The sequence below is a fragment of the Lactuca virosa genome, chromosome 8 (genome assembly GCF_052849685.1).
Source record: "Lactuca virosa cultivar CGN04683 chromosome 8, Lactuca_virosa_CGN04683_v6, whole genome shotgun sequence".
Taxonomy (NCBI): domain Eukaryota; kingdom Viridiplantae; phylum Streptophyta; class Magnoliopsida; order Asterales; family Asteraceae; genus Lactuca; species Lactuca virosa.
In genome coordinates, this window is record NC_136433.1 from 198,687,851 (window position 1) to 198,705,376 (window position 17,526).

General features: G+C 36.8%; 3 protein-coding genes across 3 annotated transcripts; 2 read left to right on the top strand and 1 right to left on the bottom strand.

Moving 5' to 3' along the window:
* The first annotated feature begins 1,577 nt into the window (after window positions 1-1,577).
* Window positions 1,578-2,183, top strand: LOC145131195 (uncharacterized). Its single transcript, XM_079065923.1, has one exon. It carries the CDS (start codon window positions 1,578-1,580, stop codon window positions 2,181-2,183), a length of 606 nt encoding a protein of 201 aa, XP_078922049.1.
* Window positions 2,184-3,007: 824 nt separating this feature from the next.
* On the top strand, window positions 3,008-9,223 carry LOC145132282 (dolichyl-diphosphooligosaccharide--protein glycosyltransferase subunit STT3A-like). Its single transcript, XM_079067012.1, has 22 exons — window positions 3,008-3,268; window positions 3,372-3,434; window positions 3,870-3,925; window positions 4,014-4,085; window positions 4,462-4,567; window positions 4,685-4,735; window positions 4,883-4,978; window positions 5,362-5,421; window positions 5,523-5,636; window positions 5,749-5,835; window positions 6,351-6,454; window positions 6,671-6,766; window positions 6,881-7,001; window positions 7,079-7,159; window positions 7,261-7,383; window positions 7,455-7,676; window positions 7,754-7,897; window positions 7,999-8,185; window positions 8,264-8,361; window positions 8,433-8,512; window positions 8,627-8,810; window positions 8,956-9,223. The coding sequence occupies exons 1-22, from the start codon at window positions 3,143-3,145 to the stop codon at window positions 9,016-9,018; spliced, it is 2,334 nt and encodes a 777-aa protein (XP_078923138.1). The 5' UTR covers window positions 3,008-3,142; the 3' UTR covers window positions 9,019-9,223.
* Window positions 9,224-10,059: 836 nt separating this feature from the next.
* On the bottom strand, window positions 10,060-13,923 carry LOC145128919 (protein unc-13 homolog). The gene is made up of 5 exons (XM_079063697.1): window positions 13,177-13,923; window positions 12,231-13,094; window positions 11,668-12,123; window positions 11,394-11,583; window positions 10,060-11,219 (listed from the first exon to the last, which is right to left on the bottom strand). The coding sequence occupies exons 1-5, from the start codon at window positions 13,612-13,614 to the stop codon at window positions 10,279-10,281; spliced, it is 2,889 nt and encodes a 962-aa protein (XP_078919823.1). The 5' UTR covers window positions 13,615-13,923; the 3' UTR covers window positions 10,060-10,278.
* Between the last annotated feature and the right edge of the window lie 3,603 nt (window positions 13,924-17,526).

Sequence of the window (17,526 nt, forward strand, 5' to 3'; positions counted from 1 at the left end):
ATACCATTAAAATATATTTTTTGTATATAAAAAACCAGTGACAACTTATGCTCACCTGTTATTGTAGGTAACCTCCCGATAAGAAAAAAACAAGTCCTACTATCTTGTTTCTTTGCAGTAAAAAGAAGAGAAAATGAAGGAAAAAACAAGTCCTACCAATTCTCCTTCCCCACAAAGAAATCACAGACTCTTCTTTTCTTTTCTTCCTGGAACAAGTTCGCAGAGGGTATCGACTGGTGGTGGGTTTCGGTTGAACAGGGGAGTGGCTCGATGGTTGATGATCGATGGTATAAGGTGGCAGTGATATTTCTCAGCTTTTGCATGTGGTTAGCTTCGACGTTTGTGTAGGCAGATGGAGATTAAGAGGGTCGAAGGTGGTGGCGGAAAGCGTTCTCGGTATTCAGAGGGAAGGTATAAGGTGGTGTTTGGTGGTTTAACATGTGAGGTTGACGGTGGTTTTTGGTGGTGTAATGAAGCTGAAGGAAGCTGTGGTTATCGGTTGAACAGGGATGGACAGGTAGATGGTGAAGGTGGTTTAAACCATCGAGGTTGTGGTGGCAGCAGGTGGTGAAGGTGGTTTAAAGCTTCAACGATGGAAGGTGGTGATTGGAAAGATGATGAATAGTTGGTGGGATACGGCTGAGCAGTGATGTTTCTTGATGGTGATTTAAGTGGGTATAAGGTGGTTCATGAAGGTGGTTATCGCCGGTGGTGGTGATAAGGTGGAGTTTGGTAGCATTTGGTGGTGTTTGATGATAGTTGATAAGCAGAAGTGTTTTACAAGTACAATAAAAAAATATTATATCTGTTCAAAAAAAATCTCCTCCCCCGCAACCTACATCGTCACCGCTATTTAGCATCGTTGGTTCCGGTTCCAACTATTCCGGCGGTTCAAACCCACTTCTGCCTTCTGCCTTCCCCGGGTATGTCACCGGGTTTCTCAAAAAGCACATTCACATCTAAAGAATTAGCGATGGCGATAGATGGGTTTTCAGAAGCCAATTTTCTTGGACAAAGTGGTTTTGGGTATATCCACAGAGGTGTTTTCCGAATGGGAAAGAGGTGGTGGTGAAGCAACTAAAAAAGGGCAGCAGTCATGCGGAACATGATTTTCAGGCAGAAGTTGAGATCATTTGTGGAGTTCATCATAAACATCTCATTTCTTTGGTTGGATATTGCATATCAGGAGCTCAAAGATTAGTTGTGGAGAAGACGTGGGCGTTACAGGGGCCGGAGGTGAAGAAGCTACTGGAGAAGAAGAAACAGGGGTGGCGGTAGTTGGAAGGGGAAAGGAAAAGTAGTTGGACTTTTTTTTTTACTTAGAAACACTAATAACCGGGAAGTTACTTACAATAATAGGTAAAATGGTATTTTTTGTACTGAAAAATCAATAATGGTATTTTTTAAACATTTTGAAAACTTTATTACCTTTGTAAGTCATTTTCCCGTAGAAATATCAGTTCGGAAAGTGATATCACGATCCAAGTTGGTATCCAGATCTCCACCACAAACCCTAAATTTCCCAACATTCAAACTGATATTTTCTGTTTCTGGAGATGGGTGACTCAATCCGCGAGATGACCACTAAGTTTGCAAAGCTGGCGAAGTTCGAAGGTGTTGACTTCATGCGGTGGAAGAAGAAGATGCACTTCATGCTGACTACTCTCAAGGCAGCGTACGTGCTAACTACTCCTAGACCAGCAGAGCCTGAGGAAGGTGTTGTTGAGACGGCTGAAGAGACAAGAAAGAGACAGAAGTGGGACAATGATGACTACATCTGCAAATGTCACATTCTGAACGGTATGTTTGATGCTTTATTTGATATCCATAGTGAAGCCTTGTGTGCCAAGGAGTTATGGGACACTCTTGAACTGAAATACATTACTGAGGATGCTTCTAGCAAGAAATTTCTGGTCAGTGACTTTAATAATTATAAGATGGAAGATTCAAGGTCTGTCACTGAACAGTACAATGAACTCCTTGGCATATACGGTCAGTTTAAACTGCACCGTATGAATATGGATGAATCCATTGCTGTGTCCACTATCATTGACAAACTGCCTCCGTCCTGGAAAGACTTCAAACATAACTTGAAACATCAAAAAGAGAAACTGTCATTGGTTCAACTTGCTAGTCACATTCGTATTGAAGAATCTAAGTATTTGTTTAACTTTGCATGTTGATTACTCACTCTTCAAACGTGGGTTGTTCTTTACCATTTCTGCAACTTACACTTATTTTATATATATATATATATATATATATATATATATATATATATATATATATATATATATATATATATATATATATATTGATTCATTCTTTTTTTTTAAATTGATTCCTTCTTTGTTTTTTTAAATTGATTCATTATTTGTATTTATAGTGTTTTTTTTAATAATCAAAGTCATTGCCAATGGCCAAAAACCGTCACAAATTTGAATTTGAGATGCGGTGAAATGATAATATGCGGGACACATACCACATTTTTTGGGGGTCGGTGCAATGTTTACTGCACACCGCGGTGCCACATCATATACTGCAGTGTGCGATATACTTCATACCGAGGGGTCTAAGGCTATCAAGCATACATCCGAGTGCGGTTCCACTATGGTGCCCATAGTGGCACCGACAACCCCTTTTTTTCGGACGTAGTGTAAAAAATTTTGAATTTTTTGTTTTTTCTACTATTGTGTCACTACGTAAAAAAAAGTGCCACCGGCAACACCCACTATGAAATTTTGCGTCCGCCCATCAGGGGCGGACCTAGGGGTTCCATGGTGGCACCGACAACCCATGACTTTTCCAGTCGCAGTGAAAAAGTTTTCGAAAATTTTCAAAATTTTATTTTTTTCTATTACCGTGCAACCCCTACTGTGAAATCGTGCGTCCGTCCGTGCCGCCCATACATAATCAAGCTTGAGGTGCTTTGCATTCCATGCGCCATAAGTCTTTGATGGTGTGGGCGCGGTGGCAAAGCATGTTGGATATAGCCTAAGATGTAATGACAAGGGTAAAATGGTAAAACGAACACATGGGGAGCTAGAAGCAAGTCTTCTCTTTGTCGTGTCTAGTTGACTCGAACGAAATCGCTGTAAACCCGAACGAAAACACACACACATCAAAGCAATTACGCCCGTTAATGGCGGCCTCTACAGATACAACGGCAGCGCCGTCGACGACTCTCCGGCACGCCTCTGGAAATATTCTCGCATTCTTCATCCTCCTGTTAATTGGCGTACTCGCATTCTCGATCCGTCTTTTTTCGGTGAGTTCATTGGATCTAACGCCCTGCTCAGTATTAGACTTATGGATCAGATTTTGAATGTTTGGTGACATGAATTCCTTTTCTTGGTACATTTTTCTTCCAGGTTATTAAATATGAAAGTGTTATTCACGAGTTCGATCCTTATTTCAATTACAGAGTTACTCAGGTTTGATTTATAACATTTTGTTTCTATTACTTCAGTTTTTTGTTTATGCGATGGTAGTTTGATAGAATTCAAGTTTTTTGAGTATTACATCACCTTGGTTTAACATCCAGGATATCTGTAAATATTTTTTCCCGTTCATTTTTAGATAAAAAAAAAGTTATTTGTGATTTCCATAACTGAATCGTATGCATTTTCAGAAAACAAGCTACTGTACTAACCTAATTTTATCCATGAATATTTAGAAATCTCCTTTATATCATATGTTTCCTTTCTCCCGTCCCCTCCCCCAAAAGTTACTCCTTTCATGAACTTTAGAACCTGCAATTTTTCTTTTTCAGTCCCATTATACTTATGTTACTAATGTATACCTCTATACCTTCTTTATGTATCCATTTTTAAAGACATTGCCTATGACAAGATATCTTTGGCTTGCAGTTTCTCACAAAGAATGGGATATATGATTTCTGGAATTGGTTTGATGATCGAACCTGGTAAATTTAGATCCTTTCTTTTTTCTCATCTGTTTAGTCTATTGGTGAACAAAACTAACATGAAACCCTATTCCTTACTTGTCTTAAGGTATCCTCTTGGACGAGTCATTGGTGGAACGGTTTACCCTGGATTGACTCTAACAGCTGGAACAATATGGAAGTGCGTTTTTTTATTTTTTATTTTTATATTTTATGATTTCTGTTAGTTATGACCCAATCATTTAACCATCAAGCTTGAATTTAGTATCTCATATATAACAGGTCTCTTTACTTGATAACCAAAGAATACAAGAACTAAGGCTTTTACCCCAAGCTAGTTGGAATACACTATAAGCTTATATTAGAAACAGTAGTGTATTGCATGTATCTGTTGTAACTGTCTATATTTGCTTTATCCTCTGCATATACTTTTCCACCACCTTTCCATTATAGGTTAGAGTTTCATATGCAGGAGTTCAAGTATGGAATCTAGGCCCTTACCCCATTTATATGGGATTTTGGGTTTTCTTGTTGTTGATTACTGTTTATGATTGCAGGGTACTTCAGTCCTTGAATATTTCCCTATCTGTGGAAACTGTTTGTGTATTCACTGCTCCTGTATTCTCTGCCTTTGCTGCATGGGCAACATATCTCTTGACAAAGGTTTGTTTTTTCCATCTCCACATTTTGGTCTTTAGATTGTAATAGATTGTTCTAAATCCATAACACACATAAACTTTTATAGAAATCTCTCATTCTTGTTCTCCTTCCTTTATATAGGAAGTTAAAGGAGCAGGTGCTGGACTAACAGCTGCAGTTCTTTTGGCCATGGTATGCAAATCATTCATTGGGTATTTTTTGATGTTTCAGTTTTCTTTTAGATGAAGATAGATGCATGTTGTTATATGGAATAATCCTAGATTCTGCTCTGTATCATGATCTCCTAGTGGATTTACCTGTTTATGTTATATTTTACAGGTTCCATCTTACATATCTAGATCAGTGGCTGGGAGCTATGACAATGAAGCTGTAGCCATCTTTGCTTTGATCTTCACCTTCTATCTCTACATTAAGGTTAACTTTTTGTACAACTTACTTTCAAGTTTTGTTTCTCTAGACAAATAAATAAATACTCCCTCCGTCCCAAAATTATAGTCCATCTTTCCTTTTTGGTTTGTCCCAAAATAATAGTCCACTTCTAAAAATAAATAACATTTTTACCAAAATTCTCCCTCATTATTACTTAACCAACTAAGCATTTAATGGAACATTATATGCAAAGTAAGGACAAAACTGTCATTTTATTGTATAAAGTTAGTGGTAATTAATGTTTCTTTAATCTGTGTGTTTTGTGTCTGTGGACAATAATTTTGGGACGGAGGGAGTAATACTGTTAACAAATTCATTGTTGAATGATGAAACTATTTTCTGAGATTGATTTTTTACTGGATATGCAGACATTGAACACAGGATCCCTTTTTTATGCTACTTTAAACTCAATTGCATACTTCTACATGGTAGGCATGCTATATTTATTCCATATTGATTTGTAGATCTTTTATATCTTGTTATATCTCTAATTTTTTGTGTTGTCTCCTTAAATTCTTGTATCTTTCAGGTATGCTCTTGGGGAGGGTACACCTTTATTATCAACCTGATACCAATGCATGTGCTTCTTTGCATTGTGACTGGTCGCTATTCATCTCGGCTCTACATTGCATATGCTCCACTTGTAAGTGTTTGATTGGTCCAGTTTTATATTAATATTAAATTAAAAACTAAAAAGGAGACATGCAATTGCTTTTGGTTTATACTTTATAACCATTGTTTGCTATTCTATGCAGGTTGTCTTGGGAACACTACTGGCAGCATTAGTGCCTGTTGTTGGTTTTAATGCGGTCATGACATCAGAACATTTTGCATCGTTTTTGGTGAGTTACAAATTGTACCTTTTCAGGGAAAATTTTAAGCATTTTTTTTATTTTCATAGTAAATTTCAATATAGCTTCTTGGGAAATTTAGCATTTATGTGCTTTTAGATTGAACAATCAAAAACCAGTTAGAAGTAATTAAGTTATGAGTGGTCTCATTGACATAAAATTCACTCCCCTCACAAGCAAAAGAATATCAGATAATTAGATGCTCATATAGTAAAGATATATACAGCATGTTGCATTGGATGAGTGTTGAACTTATAAATAAAAGACCTCATGCTACCTTTATACAATTTCTTTTGTTTTGCCTTTTCTTCTTCTTGATGTCTGTACCTAGATTCTTATGATTATTTTGTAGTTTTAGGTTTGCTTTCAGATACTCCTTTTTCCCAACGATGTTGGAAAGATTCTATATGGGTTGTTAATTGAATTCTTGCTCATAGTTTTTTTTTTTTTTTTTTTTGTAACTTTATTGATATCACCATCTCTTTGTTTTTGTAACACTATTACAGGTTTTCATTATCATCCATTTGGTCGCTCTTGCATATTACATTAAAGGAATCCTCTCACCAAAGATGTTTAAAGTAGCTGCCACCCTCGTTATATCAGTTGGCATGTAAGCCCATCTTGTATTTTGTTTTAAATTTTCAAGAATTCAATAAATGCTGTTTCTTGAAAGCTTTTTTTAAATGACTGAAAACCTATCTATATTAGTATTTAGCAGAGAACATATAAAACTAAAATTCAAAAACAAAAGATTATATTATCACATATTTTTGTTGTCCCACCTTACAAATCTGAAATTATAAAAATAAATTATTTATTGATTCAGGGTGGTATGCTGTGGTGTAGTAGCTGTACTTGTAGCAGTGGTTGCGTCTAGTCCAACAAAGGGATGGAGTGGAAGAAGTTTAAGTCTTCTTGATCCGTGAGTTTCATGTCTCTTGTTTAACAACTATTTTAATATAGGGTTAAATAATATTATATATTTTCAGAAACTTTCTATATGTGACACGTGACATTCCTTTTTGTATTGTGTTAGAACGTATGCAAGCAAATACATACCAATTATTGCAAGTGTCAGTGAACATCAACCACCTACTTGGCCATCTTACTTTATGGATCTAAATGTATTAGCATTCTTGGTTCCTGCTGGAATTATTGTAAGTTCATCTCAATTCCTGTTAGTGTCTCTTACCTATTCCAATTTTACCCCTTGTAATTTGCGACAATGTTGCAGGCATGTTTTTCACCTCTATCTGATGCAAGTTCCTTTGTGATCCTTTACATAGTAATGTCGGTATATTTTTCCAGTGTCATGGTAAGGATTCTAATTCCACTCATTTTACACATAATTTTTTTTCTTAATAATATAATTTCATGTCATCTTAAAAGTTTATCTCTGATGACATGACACTACAGGTACGACTAATGCTTGTGCTTGCTCCCGCTGCATGCATATTATCTGGAATTGCTCTTTCTGAAGCCTTTGATGTTTTCACAAGATCAATTAAATTCTATGTATCTGAAAATCTCCAGAATGAAGTAAGTTATAAGTATCTCCAATATAAATTTCTTTAGTGCTTGAAATTGTTTTGTTGACTTTGACCACTAAGGCAGGGGATGGAGCATCTGCTAGTAATGTGTCCATGGAAAATAATGATAAAAAAGAAGAGTTGTTGAAGGAAAGACCTTCCAAGAAAAACAAGAAGAAAGAGAAGGTGGTTGTGGAAGAGAGTTCTAAGAAGAAGAAGACTGAAAAGAGGCCTTTAGTTTTGCCTGTTGACACATCGATTTTTGCTCTTTTCTTAATTGTGCTGTTGGGTGCCTTCTATGTGGTAACTATACTTTCTTTTTTTGCACCTAATGAACCATCTGCATGACAAAGTAAATGACGAATTTACCCTTTGTGTAGGTCCATAGTGTATGGGCTGCAGCAGAAGCATATTCAGCTCCTTCAATTGTGCTGACTTCTCATTCACCTGAAGGACTTCATGTTTTTGATGATTTCAGAGAGGCTTACGCATGGTTAAGCCATAACACTGAAGTAGATGATAAAGTAAGTAGCTCAGTGTATTCAATCAGCATATATATATATATATATATATATATATATATATATATATATATATATATATATATGGTTTGTTTGGCTTTCAGGTGGCATCGTGGTGGGACTATGGTTACCAAACAACAGCAATGGCTAACCGGACAGTTATAGTTGATAACAACACATGGAACAACACACATATTGCTACTGTTGGTACTGCCATGTCATCACCCGAAAAAGCTGCTTGGGAAATTTTCAACTCTTTGGATGTCAAATATGTCCTTGTTGTTTTTGGAGGTTGGTTTTCTTTTTTAGAAAATTGAAAATAAGAAATTAATTATTTGGAGGTTTCATTCATGTTCATGTGTGTATCAGGTGTTGTGGGATACTCTAGTGATGATATAAATAAGTTCCTATGGATGGTGCGTATAGGAGGAGGTGTCTTCCCACATATCAAGGAGCCTGATTATCTTGTAAGTAGTTTACTTTGAAATTCTATTTATCTCTTCTGAATTCTAATATCATCCATCAATCATATACACAGAGAGATGGGCAATACCGAATTGATTCACAGGCGACTCCAACCATGCTAAACTGCCTTATGTACAAACTATCATATTTCAGGTAATTAGTAATCTACTACTTTTTGACTTTTTGTTCAACAATATATATATATATATATATATATATATATATATATATATATATATATATATAACTGATTTTTTATTTTGATAGGTTTGTGGAGACAGATGGTGGTAGAGGATATGATAGAGTTAGGAGGACTGAAATAGGAAAAAAACATTTCAAGTTGACTCATTTTGAAGAGGTGTTCACAACTCATCATTGGATGGTTCGGATATATAAACTAAAACCTCAAAAGAACAGGATTCGTGGCAAGACAGCAAAGAAATCTAGATCGGTATAATACACTTTTATTGGGCTGTTATATGTTTTTACAGTAAAGAATTGATAATCCATAAGTGAGGTCTCAGAGTTGTCGATGATTTACCTTTTTCGTGTTGGCTGTAACTACACTAACAATTGACATCTACTTTATTTTGCAGAAAAGTAGCTCGACCACCACAACACGAACGAGAACATTAACGAAAAGGAATCCTTGGCACTAGGAATGTTTTTGTTTTATTTTTTTAAAATTTTCGGGCCTTAACTATGTGAGAGGTAGGTTACATGTAATACATACAGAGAAAAAAACAATCCTTGTCTTATTCAAGAAATTGGACTATTGGTTAGCCCCTTTGACCAATAAACGCGGAATTACTATTACCATTACTATCAACAACAATTATGCAAGCATGGACAGTTGGACACTAACTTATTAGTTTTTTAATAGTTTTTTTTGCCTTTTTATCTTTATAAATAAATTTAGCTGCTTAATCAAAATTTTATTATAACTTATATTACATAATATTCATATGGATCCAGATATATCATTGAGACCATCTTATTTTTATTTAAATAATAATGCAAATTTGTCTGGATATATATATATATATATATATATATATATATATATACTCTTTGTTTTTCTTTATATTAATATATCGTCGTTTCAAAAAAAATCATAAATGATGTTTTCGGTAAATCACAAATGCTAAAGTACGAAATTCACGGACATTAGAACCCACATGAGTTTAATAAATTGTATGTCATTTTTTTATTCAACCTGGTACATTAAATATCGTCAAATTTTGAAACCAATTGCACCATTATAACCGCATAAATTATTAAGCCAAAGATAAATTTTTTTTGTAATTTATCTCGATACAAAATATATAAATCAATTAATTTCCTATACATCCATATAAAATACTAAATGAGTTTACATAAAATGATAAAATAATATCATACCTACAGGCTCCATTCATTAGTTTAATAAAATTAATATGATCTAGAAGTACGTTGCCATTTTCCATATAATGCTTTCCAGGCTCCCGCTACATAGGAAGGCATGCAACCCTGGTTGTATACAGTTCTAATTAGTTAAACAATCTACGTTTGTTTTGAAAATATAAATAAATAAACTCAAATAAAATACAATACATACAAACATACTTGATTTTTTTTCCGTTTTTCGAACATGATATATAAATTCAACATATCGTTGTTATTATTTAAGAATATCTTAGCAATTCATGATTACACATTGATGATGACTTTAAATCACTACAATGAAGAAATATACATTTAAATTTTGAAACCATAAACATTCAATGCATCTCAAAAACTTCTCATAACCCATATACAATAAATTATCTCTGGGTTTCATCCCACATCACTATAAAACACAAACCAAAAATACAATATCGATCAAATGGCGTTTGTCTCTCGTATTATGTACAAACCCAAAGCTATAATCACAAAAACCATCAAAGCTTTTTCGGGAAATTATAATTCTTCTTCAAGAACACGGTAGCCTCCTTATCATTCCGATAACACAACACTCTCAAAACCGTGTTGGCTTCACCCGGGCCCCACACCTCGGTTGTTGGAGGCAAAGGAAGTCTCGATTTTGTTGATGAAACATGACCATCATTATCAACAACTAAAGATTTAAATTTCTCAATAAGAAGACTTGTGTCGATACCTAAAAGGGGTAAAACCCCTTTCACTACAACCGAATGTTTCCCGATTAAATCACTCGGTAATCCATCCCCATTTGACCAAAACAAATCCATAAGAAACTTAAAATCCTCTTGTATCATCGAAGAATCTTCAAGTGTGAAAGTACGAGAAGGCCCTCCCGCAAGCAAAATCAACAAAAACCCCTCAAACGAAGCTCTCATTATGTTCGTGATTAGACGTGTTCGAATCGTGTTTTCTTGTACAGTTTCCGCTATGATTTCAAGATTTTGTTCAAGTTCTTGTAAAAACGGTTCGATTCTTGATGATGATGAAACTTCGGTTGTGTATAATCCATTATAAAATACGTGATCTAACTCGTGAAATATGAGTTTATATGCGGTTGCCTCGCATACTTGTTGGATTGCTTCTACACATGCGAATAAAGATAACTCAAAGTGTTTTTTGACGAAATTACCCTCGCGGATTCCGTTGCTTTTTAAATGCGCGATTGCTCTTTTTTCCAAGACTTCTAGATCTTTCCTAATGTAGTGAAAAGTATTGACCCGAACACATAAATGTTGGATACTATGGGAAGAATCGTTACCATTTGTTGTAGTATTTGGTAAAAGTTTCCTCCTTTGACTTATTTGTAACCGATCTTTTTTCTTAAAGACACCATTGAGTTTTGACCCACCTTTGCATCGAGTCAATGGGGGCAAAATTGGAAGAAAAGAACGTCGAGATCCTATAACAAGAAAATAAATAGTCATCTTCTGAAAAAGGTAATTCTTTCAGTAACCCTGTTACTTGAGCTGGCCAGTTGGCCCACTTTGCTTCGTGGGCCAACTTAGCTCGGGGTTAGGGTTACTATAAGGACAACCCTTTTTGCAGAAAGAATATAAAATAAAGTAATACTTACCAGAACCGGATTTTGCCTTTAAAATGTAATCTTGAAGGCATCTATCAAGACCACTCATCAACTCGGGTAGTAAATCGGGATGCATAGGAATTGGTAATAAAAAGAAAGCTTCCAAAGTTTCATCAATAGTTCTTAAAACTTCAACCGCAGAAGGAGCAAAACGTTCTCTATTTGCTTGTGGATCCCACTCCTATAAACGAAAAAGAAAATTCAAAACTTGAGGGACCAAAGTGGAACAAATGTAAAACTTGGTTAAAAGAAGTAAAAAATCTACCTCTTGTTGCAAAGTTCTATCAACCCATTCTTCAAGTCTATCAACTCGAGTTTTTATCCAAGATTTAACCAAATCCACAATCACACCTTCGGCTTCATACGGACTCATTTCTTGAATGATTGACTTTCCACCATCATCACTGTTGACCGAATCTTCAACTGCCATTTGTACTAAATCTTTTTCCAACTTATCAGCTGCTATTAGCACTTGAATAACACCTGGAGTCAACTCACTGATTCCTGAAACAAATTTCTTGATTTCTTGTCCAAAACATGAATGGAGGGTGGCTACTGCCACCCCAACTGCAAGAGGATGCCATTTTTGTAAAATTGGACTGTAAATCTCTTTTTCAGTAAAAGCTAGGTCAGTCACATCTTGGGCAAGTATGCAGAGTGATGGAAGACTGTTTAGTTGACTTTTTGTTGACTTTCGACTTACACGCGCTTTCTCAATTTCCTAAATAGAAGAAACACAAGAAAGATTAGTTCTGCAAAAGGGTTTGTCTTCTAGATGCTAAGTATGTTGCTATTTCTAGCTAATTGATGCAAAAGATCAAAACTTGCCTGATTAAAAGCCTTGCGCATGGATGATCTGATGTAGATATCAACTTTGGAATTTGCAACATCAATGACTTTCATTCCACCATTTTCACGAGGATTTTCTTCAGCCAATATGGTGGCAGCAGATAACCCTAGTGATAAAATACTTTGCATTAAGTCAATATTACCCCTGTAAAACGACTCATGGTACCCTAAAAGCCCTCTTTCTGCCCACTCCAACATCGAGTTCAATGTGGAACACAAAATCTTGGTGTAAACAGAATCCAAAGTTGACTTTGCATCTTTTTTGATTTCAAGCAATAAATTATCAGCAGCAAAAAGGAAATCGTTCTCAACTTGACCTGTGGATACATAATGGTTGAATAAAACCCACGAAAAACAAAGATTGTGGAGTTTTTCATCAATTCCCAAGATTCCCCATGTCTTTTTTACGAGTTCTAACACCTCATCGACCTCTTCAATCATGGATGTTGGCTCTTCGACGTCAAAAAGAGCTTCAAGAAGAATTTGGTAGAGACGAAGATTCAATGGGGATCCATCTGCCCAATGGCATGTGTCAGGGGTATAATCGTCAGATGACCGAGAAGCAAGCTGAAATGTGATCGTTCGTAGGGTTTGAAACGCTTCACTGTATTTTCCGGTCTCAATTGGTCGGTCCTGAGCCGCCCTTATGATCTGGCGGAGTTTTTGAGCCGATGGGTCTTTCCGGTCAAGAGGTAGTTTAGGGTGGAGCAACAATCCGGCCTCGAGTACCTTCAATTTTCTCTTTTGCCATACTTCATATTCTCGTTGATTTGGGAAATCGGAAGATTTAAATTGCTGTAAAAGTTCTACGGGTAGAACTATTGATTCGATGCGCCTACCAAGCTGCAAAAAGTTTGTAATTAGAGTGATCGCAGAACAAACAAGTTTAAAGGGACTGTAATTCTGTAAATTATTAGTTGATTACCTGTCCAGCTGCGATTCTTAATAATGCACGTCTAACCCTAGAATCAATTTGTTCCGAGATTCTCATCTGAACCCTCATCAGCTCACCAATTGTAGCCGGCCGATTCTCCGTCGATGAACCATTTGATTCGGAACCGTTGTTTTTCTTTTTATGCTTGATACCCAACGCCTTCTTCACCTTACTGGCTGCCGTCAACGTCAGTGACCTCTGCAGCGACGGCAGCGATGACGCCTTGTCTGATGACCTCCCTGACGACTGCGACACATAAGTCAACGGCCTACCTCCACCGGAGCTCCGACAAGCCCCGACGAAGATCTCATACGCGGTTTCTCGAAGCTCGGAGTCAGATAGATCCAAACCTAGTTGGCCAAAGGGATATGAGAGGTCATTTGATGGCAACACAGGGATCATATAGCCAGCGGTGTTCTCAATTGGCATGACGCCGGTGCCGCTTATGGTGAACTGGTGGTGGGCTTCTCCGATTGTCTGTCAACTGAACAAATCGAAGACCTGTGGGTATCTGAAAAGCTGAAAGAGTGGTTGTAAATCGAATTCTGTAATAATTTCAGAAAAACGTGAAAGAGAAAAGGGGTAAGTAAAGATGAATTGGGTTGGGAAATTGGGAATAATTCTTGCTTGGGTTTGAAGAATGAAATGATGGAGAAGTTTTGGTCTCTTTTTTATGAGAGCTGAGTTGGAAAGAGTAAACAGAACGCGGTGGTGCAAACGGCTCCTCCTCTGGTTTGCCTTTTGATTTAATGTTTCGATGCGTGTTATGTCCACGCGTCTCTTTGTGGGTTTCAACGCCGGGACCCACCGGCAACCGCCACCAATATTGATGCTCCTCCCAAGTTGAAAATGCCCAAAAATATATGAAAACTGATTTATGTAGTTTACAATTGTTCCATCGGACGTCCCTCAGGCTAACTTCGTCTAAATAGCTTCGTTAAATACCTGGAGAGCGACTATTATACCTTTCTTATTGTGTTTATGTTGTTAGGCTCAACGGAGTGAACTGCGGTTTGACCGCACTCAGCGCCTCATAGGCAGGGGAACACCGCCCCCTATGCAGTCTTGGGTGAGGTTTGACTGCACCTAACCCAAAATTTGACGCACTCCTTTTTCTCTTTCTCTTCCTTCATGTGTCTTTCTCTCTCTTCCCGTCTCTCTCACATCTCTCTTTCTCTATCATAGTTCCCACACCTTAGGTGTGGTAAATGGTAAAGAACCACACTTTGTGTGCTATAAATAATATGACACATATTTGGCTCCTACGTGTTAGAGGAAGGAGTGTGGTTCTTGTGGTACCACTCCCTCCAACATTAAATGGTTAGCAAGCCCAAATGAAAACGTCGACTCTCTTTCTCTCTTGTGACTTCAAGGTTGATTGGCATGGTGGTGGTGTTGATTGGGGGTTTTGGTGGTGAACTATACCCATGGTTCATCGTTAAAGAACCAAGCCCCCTTCCCTCTAGATCGATATTCGATAACAACCTCCCCCCTTCTTCTCTGTAACGTCACAAAAATTCAAGGTAAAAATTTCAATTTTAATTCAACCATAAAACACCATTTAGTATTACCAATCATTCGGAAGTGTATTAATGTAGAAACAATTATCAAAGTACAATCCCAAAATCATAAAGTTGCGGAAAACATGGATAGATGCAGTGCAGTCACGTCAGACCCTTCCCATTTGTACCGGAAGTACCTGAAACCATAAACAATAAACTGTAAGCACAAAGCTTAGTGGGTTTTCCCGAAGTACCACATACCAAACACAAATAAGATAGTGCTATGGGCCAAACCATAGTCTTACAAGCAATTTACTGCCGAGGGCCAAATCCCGGTCTTACAATTGTCATGGGCTAAATATTGGTCTTTCATACAGTTGTCAGGGGCCAGATCCTGGTCTTTCATATAATTGTCATGGGCCAGATCCTGGTCTATCATACAATTGTCAGGGGCCAAATCCTGGTCTTTCATACGATTTCCAGGGGCCAAATTCTGGTCTTTCATATACATATCTCAAATATAGCTAACACCCTATATCACAAATAATGGGTCGGCCTTGGTACCTTCGACCACTGGATACAGTGAAAAAACTCACCTCACAAATAGACGAAAAGCTTAACTGACAAGCTTCTTCGAACCCACACTACCAATCACCTTTACAACTAAAAACCACCAAAACTCAAACAACTATTCAAATACCTAAAATGCCCCTAGGTCAACCCTAGTCAAAACCAGGTCAAAGTCAACTGAGTCAACCGGTTTGACTCAGTCAGTACGCGGAGTGTACTTCTCGTGTACGCCGGGTTTACCTCGTAGTTGACCGAAGGACGGGGCGCTAACCTCGTACACTCAGCGTACCCTTCGGTACGCCTTGCGTACAAGGCTGCTTGCCAACTTCTTAACCAAGTGCTTAATCCCTTAAGCACACACGTCCATGTCACACCCCCAAACCGAATTGGCGGAAACATTCGGGGGCGGAGGACGTCATGTACAGTATCATAACAATGCACAATAGTAAACAAGCAACACATCATCCATTGTATTAATAGTATAATTTTATACAAGCGTGTTCTGCGTAGTTTGAAAGACACCAAAAATATGAATCAAAATATTAGACGAGTCTCGAAAGTGCTCCGTCTTCTCAAAAACCTGGTCCAGTGTACCTGTCTAGTGATGACCTGAGAATACAAGTTATTTTGAAATAGTACATCAACATTTAAGCTGGTGAGTTCATAAGTATTTTAGTGTTAGTTGTTTGTATATGTGAACAATGTTTGTAGTAAATGTTTGTTTGTCCTAGAAAATCCTATATTTTCTACTAAATGTAGTCTTCTACCAAGACCCAACTGTTTTGTTATGTTTGTTTTTCTTCAATAATGATGTAAAATGTGTTTTTGTACTTGTAATAGTATAAATGTGGTTTTCCATGTTTGTAAAACTATTCTTACACGAAAAATAGTATGCATTCCCATGTGAGTAATATCACGACCCGAAATGTATTGAAAGAATGAAGTGTGTTGCAAAGTTGTTTAAAATAACTGCTGAAGCACTAATTTCTTTATAACCCAATTAGTTAAATTAAGGTAAAATGTGATGAGATTATAACCATGCTGATTGACTAGTGTAAAACACGACGACTTGATGGCGTCGAAACTGATGTGACATTTGTCACCCCTTGGCCTACCGGCCAAATTGTAGCTAACAGTCGGGATGCGGGGTTGTCAGCCCCGTATAGATCTATACACACAATGCCCGCTCTCCCTCCTGGAGACTCTGGTTACAAAACGTGTCTTAGCAAGTAAATTACTAAGCCATGAAGTAGTGGTTCACATTAATGTTCTTGTATTCTTGTATTGTATGGTATGCTCTATCTGTTCTAGTGTATTGTATGTTCTCTTGTATAGTGTCTAGTATGTTCCTTATTGTATAATGTATAGTATGTTCTTTCTGTTTCTCGTTATAGTATGTTTGAAATGACTCATGTATGAACTGACTCTTGTATGTTTCATTGTACTAGAGATAGTGAATAGTAGACCTCTAAACTAAACCTATTATAGTTTACTAGTAATGTTTGTTTGAATGACTTAGTATGTTTGTACACCTTTGCTACCCAAAGGTGTTGGAACTGAGGTAACAACTTTTATATCTACACACATATACATAATATATAACTAGGATTCAAACGACACTCGGACAAACAACAGGATACTCTAAGTCCACAACCAAACAAGGAACAGGAAATAAAGTGAGTTATCAGTCCTAAGTCCTTTCAACCTTATTTATATAACTATATCTGTATAGACATGAGTTTGACAATAGATAAGATTAAAAGAGTTTGATAAATAGTTTAGCATATAAAAGAGTTTGGTGAAATGGTTTAAAATAGATGTTTGATAACACAGTTTTGAAATATAAGAAATCCATCTATTTGATAGTTATTAATCACATGTGATTGATATAATAACTATAATGTTCCAACTTGTATCCCCCCATAAAAGCATTTAAAATTATTAAAAAGGTAAGTTAAGGGGTATGAACTCACCTGTAGTGAGTGATATGAATGTAAGATCGATATAGGATGCTAAATGTCAAGTGAAGCCTCGAGCACAAACGGATTTTATTAAGCATATAATGATACATATATGGATATAATTAGTGTTTATACAACTAATTATGCAAGGAAAACACCCTAGGAAATAGGAAACACTTAGATTGAAGTGTTAGAAGTACAAAGGATTGCATAAAATGGGTGTATGCCCACACTAGTGTGTGTACGTCTAAGTGGTGTACGGCCACTTGTGTGTACGACCACTTGTGTGTACGGCCATGGAGTGTACG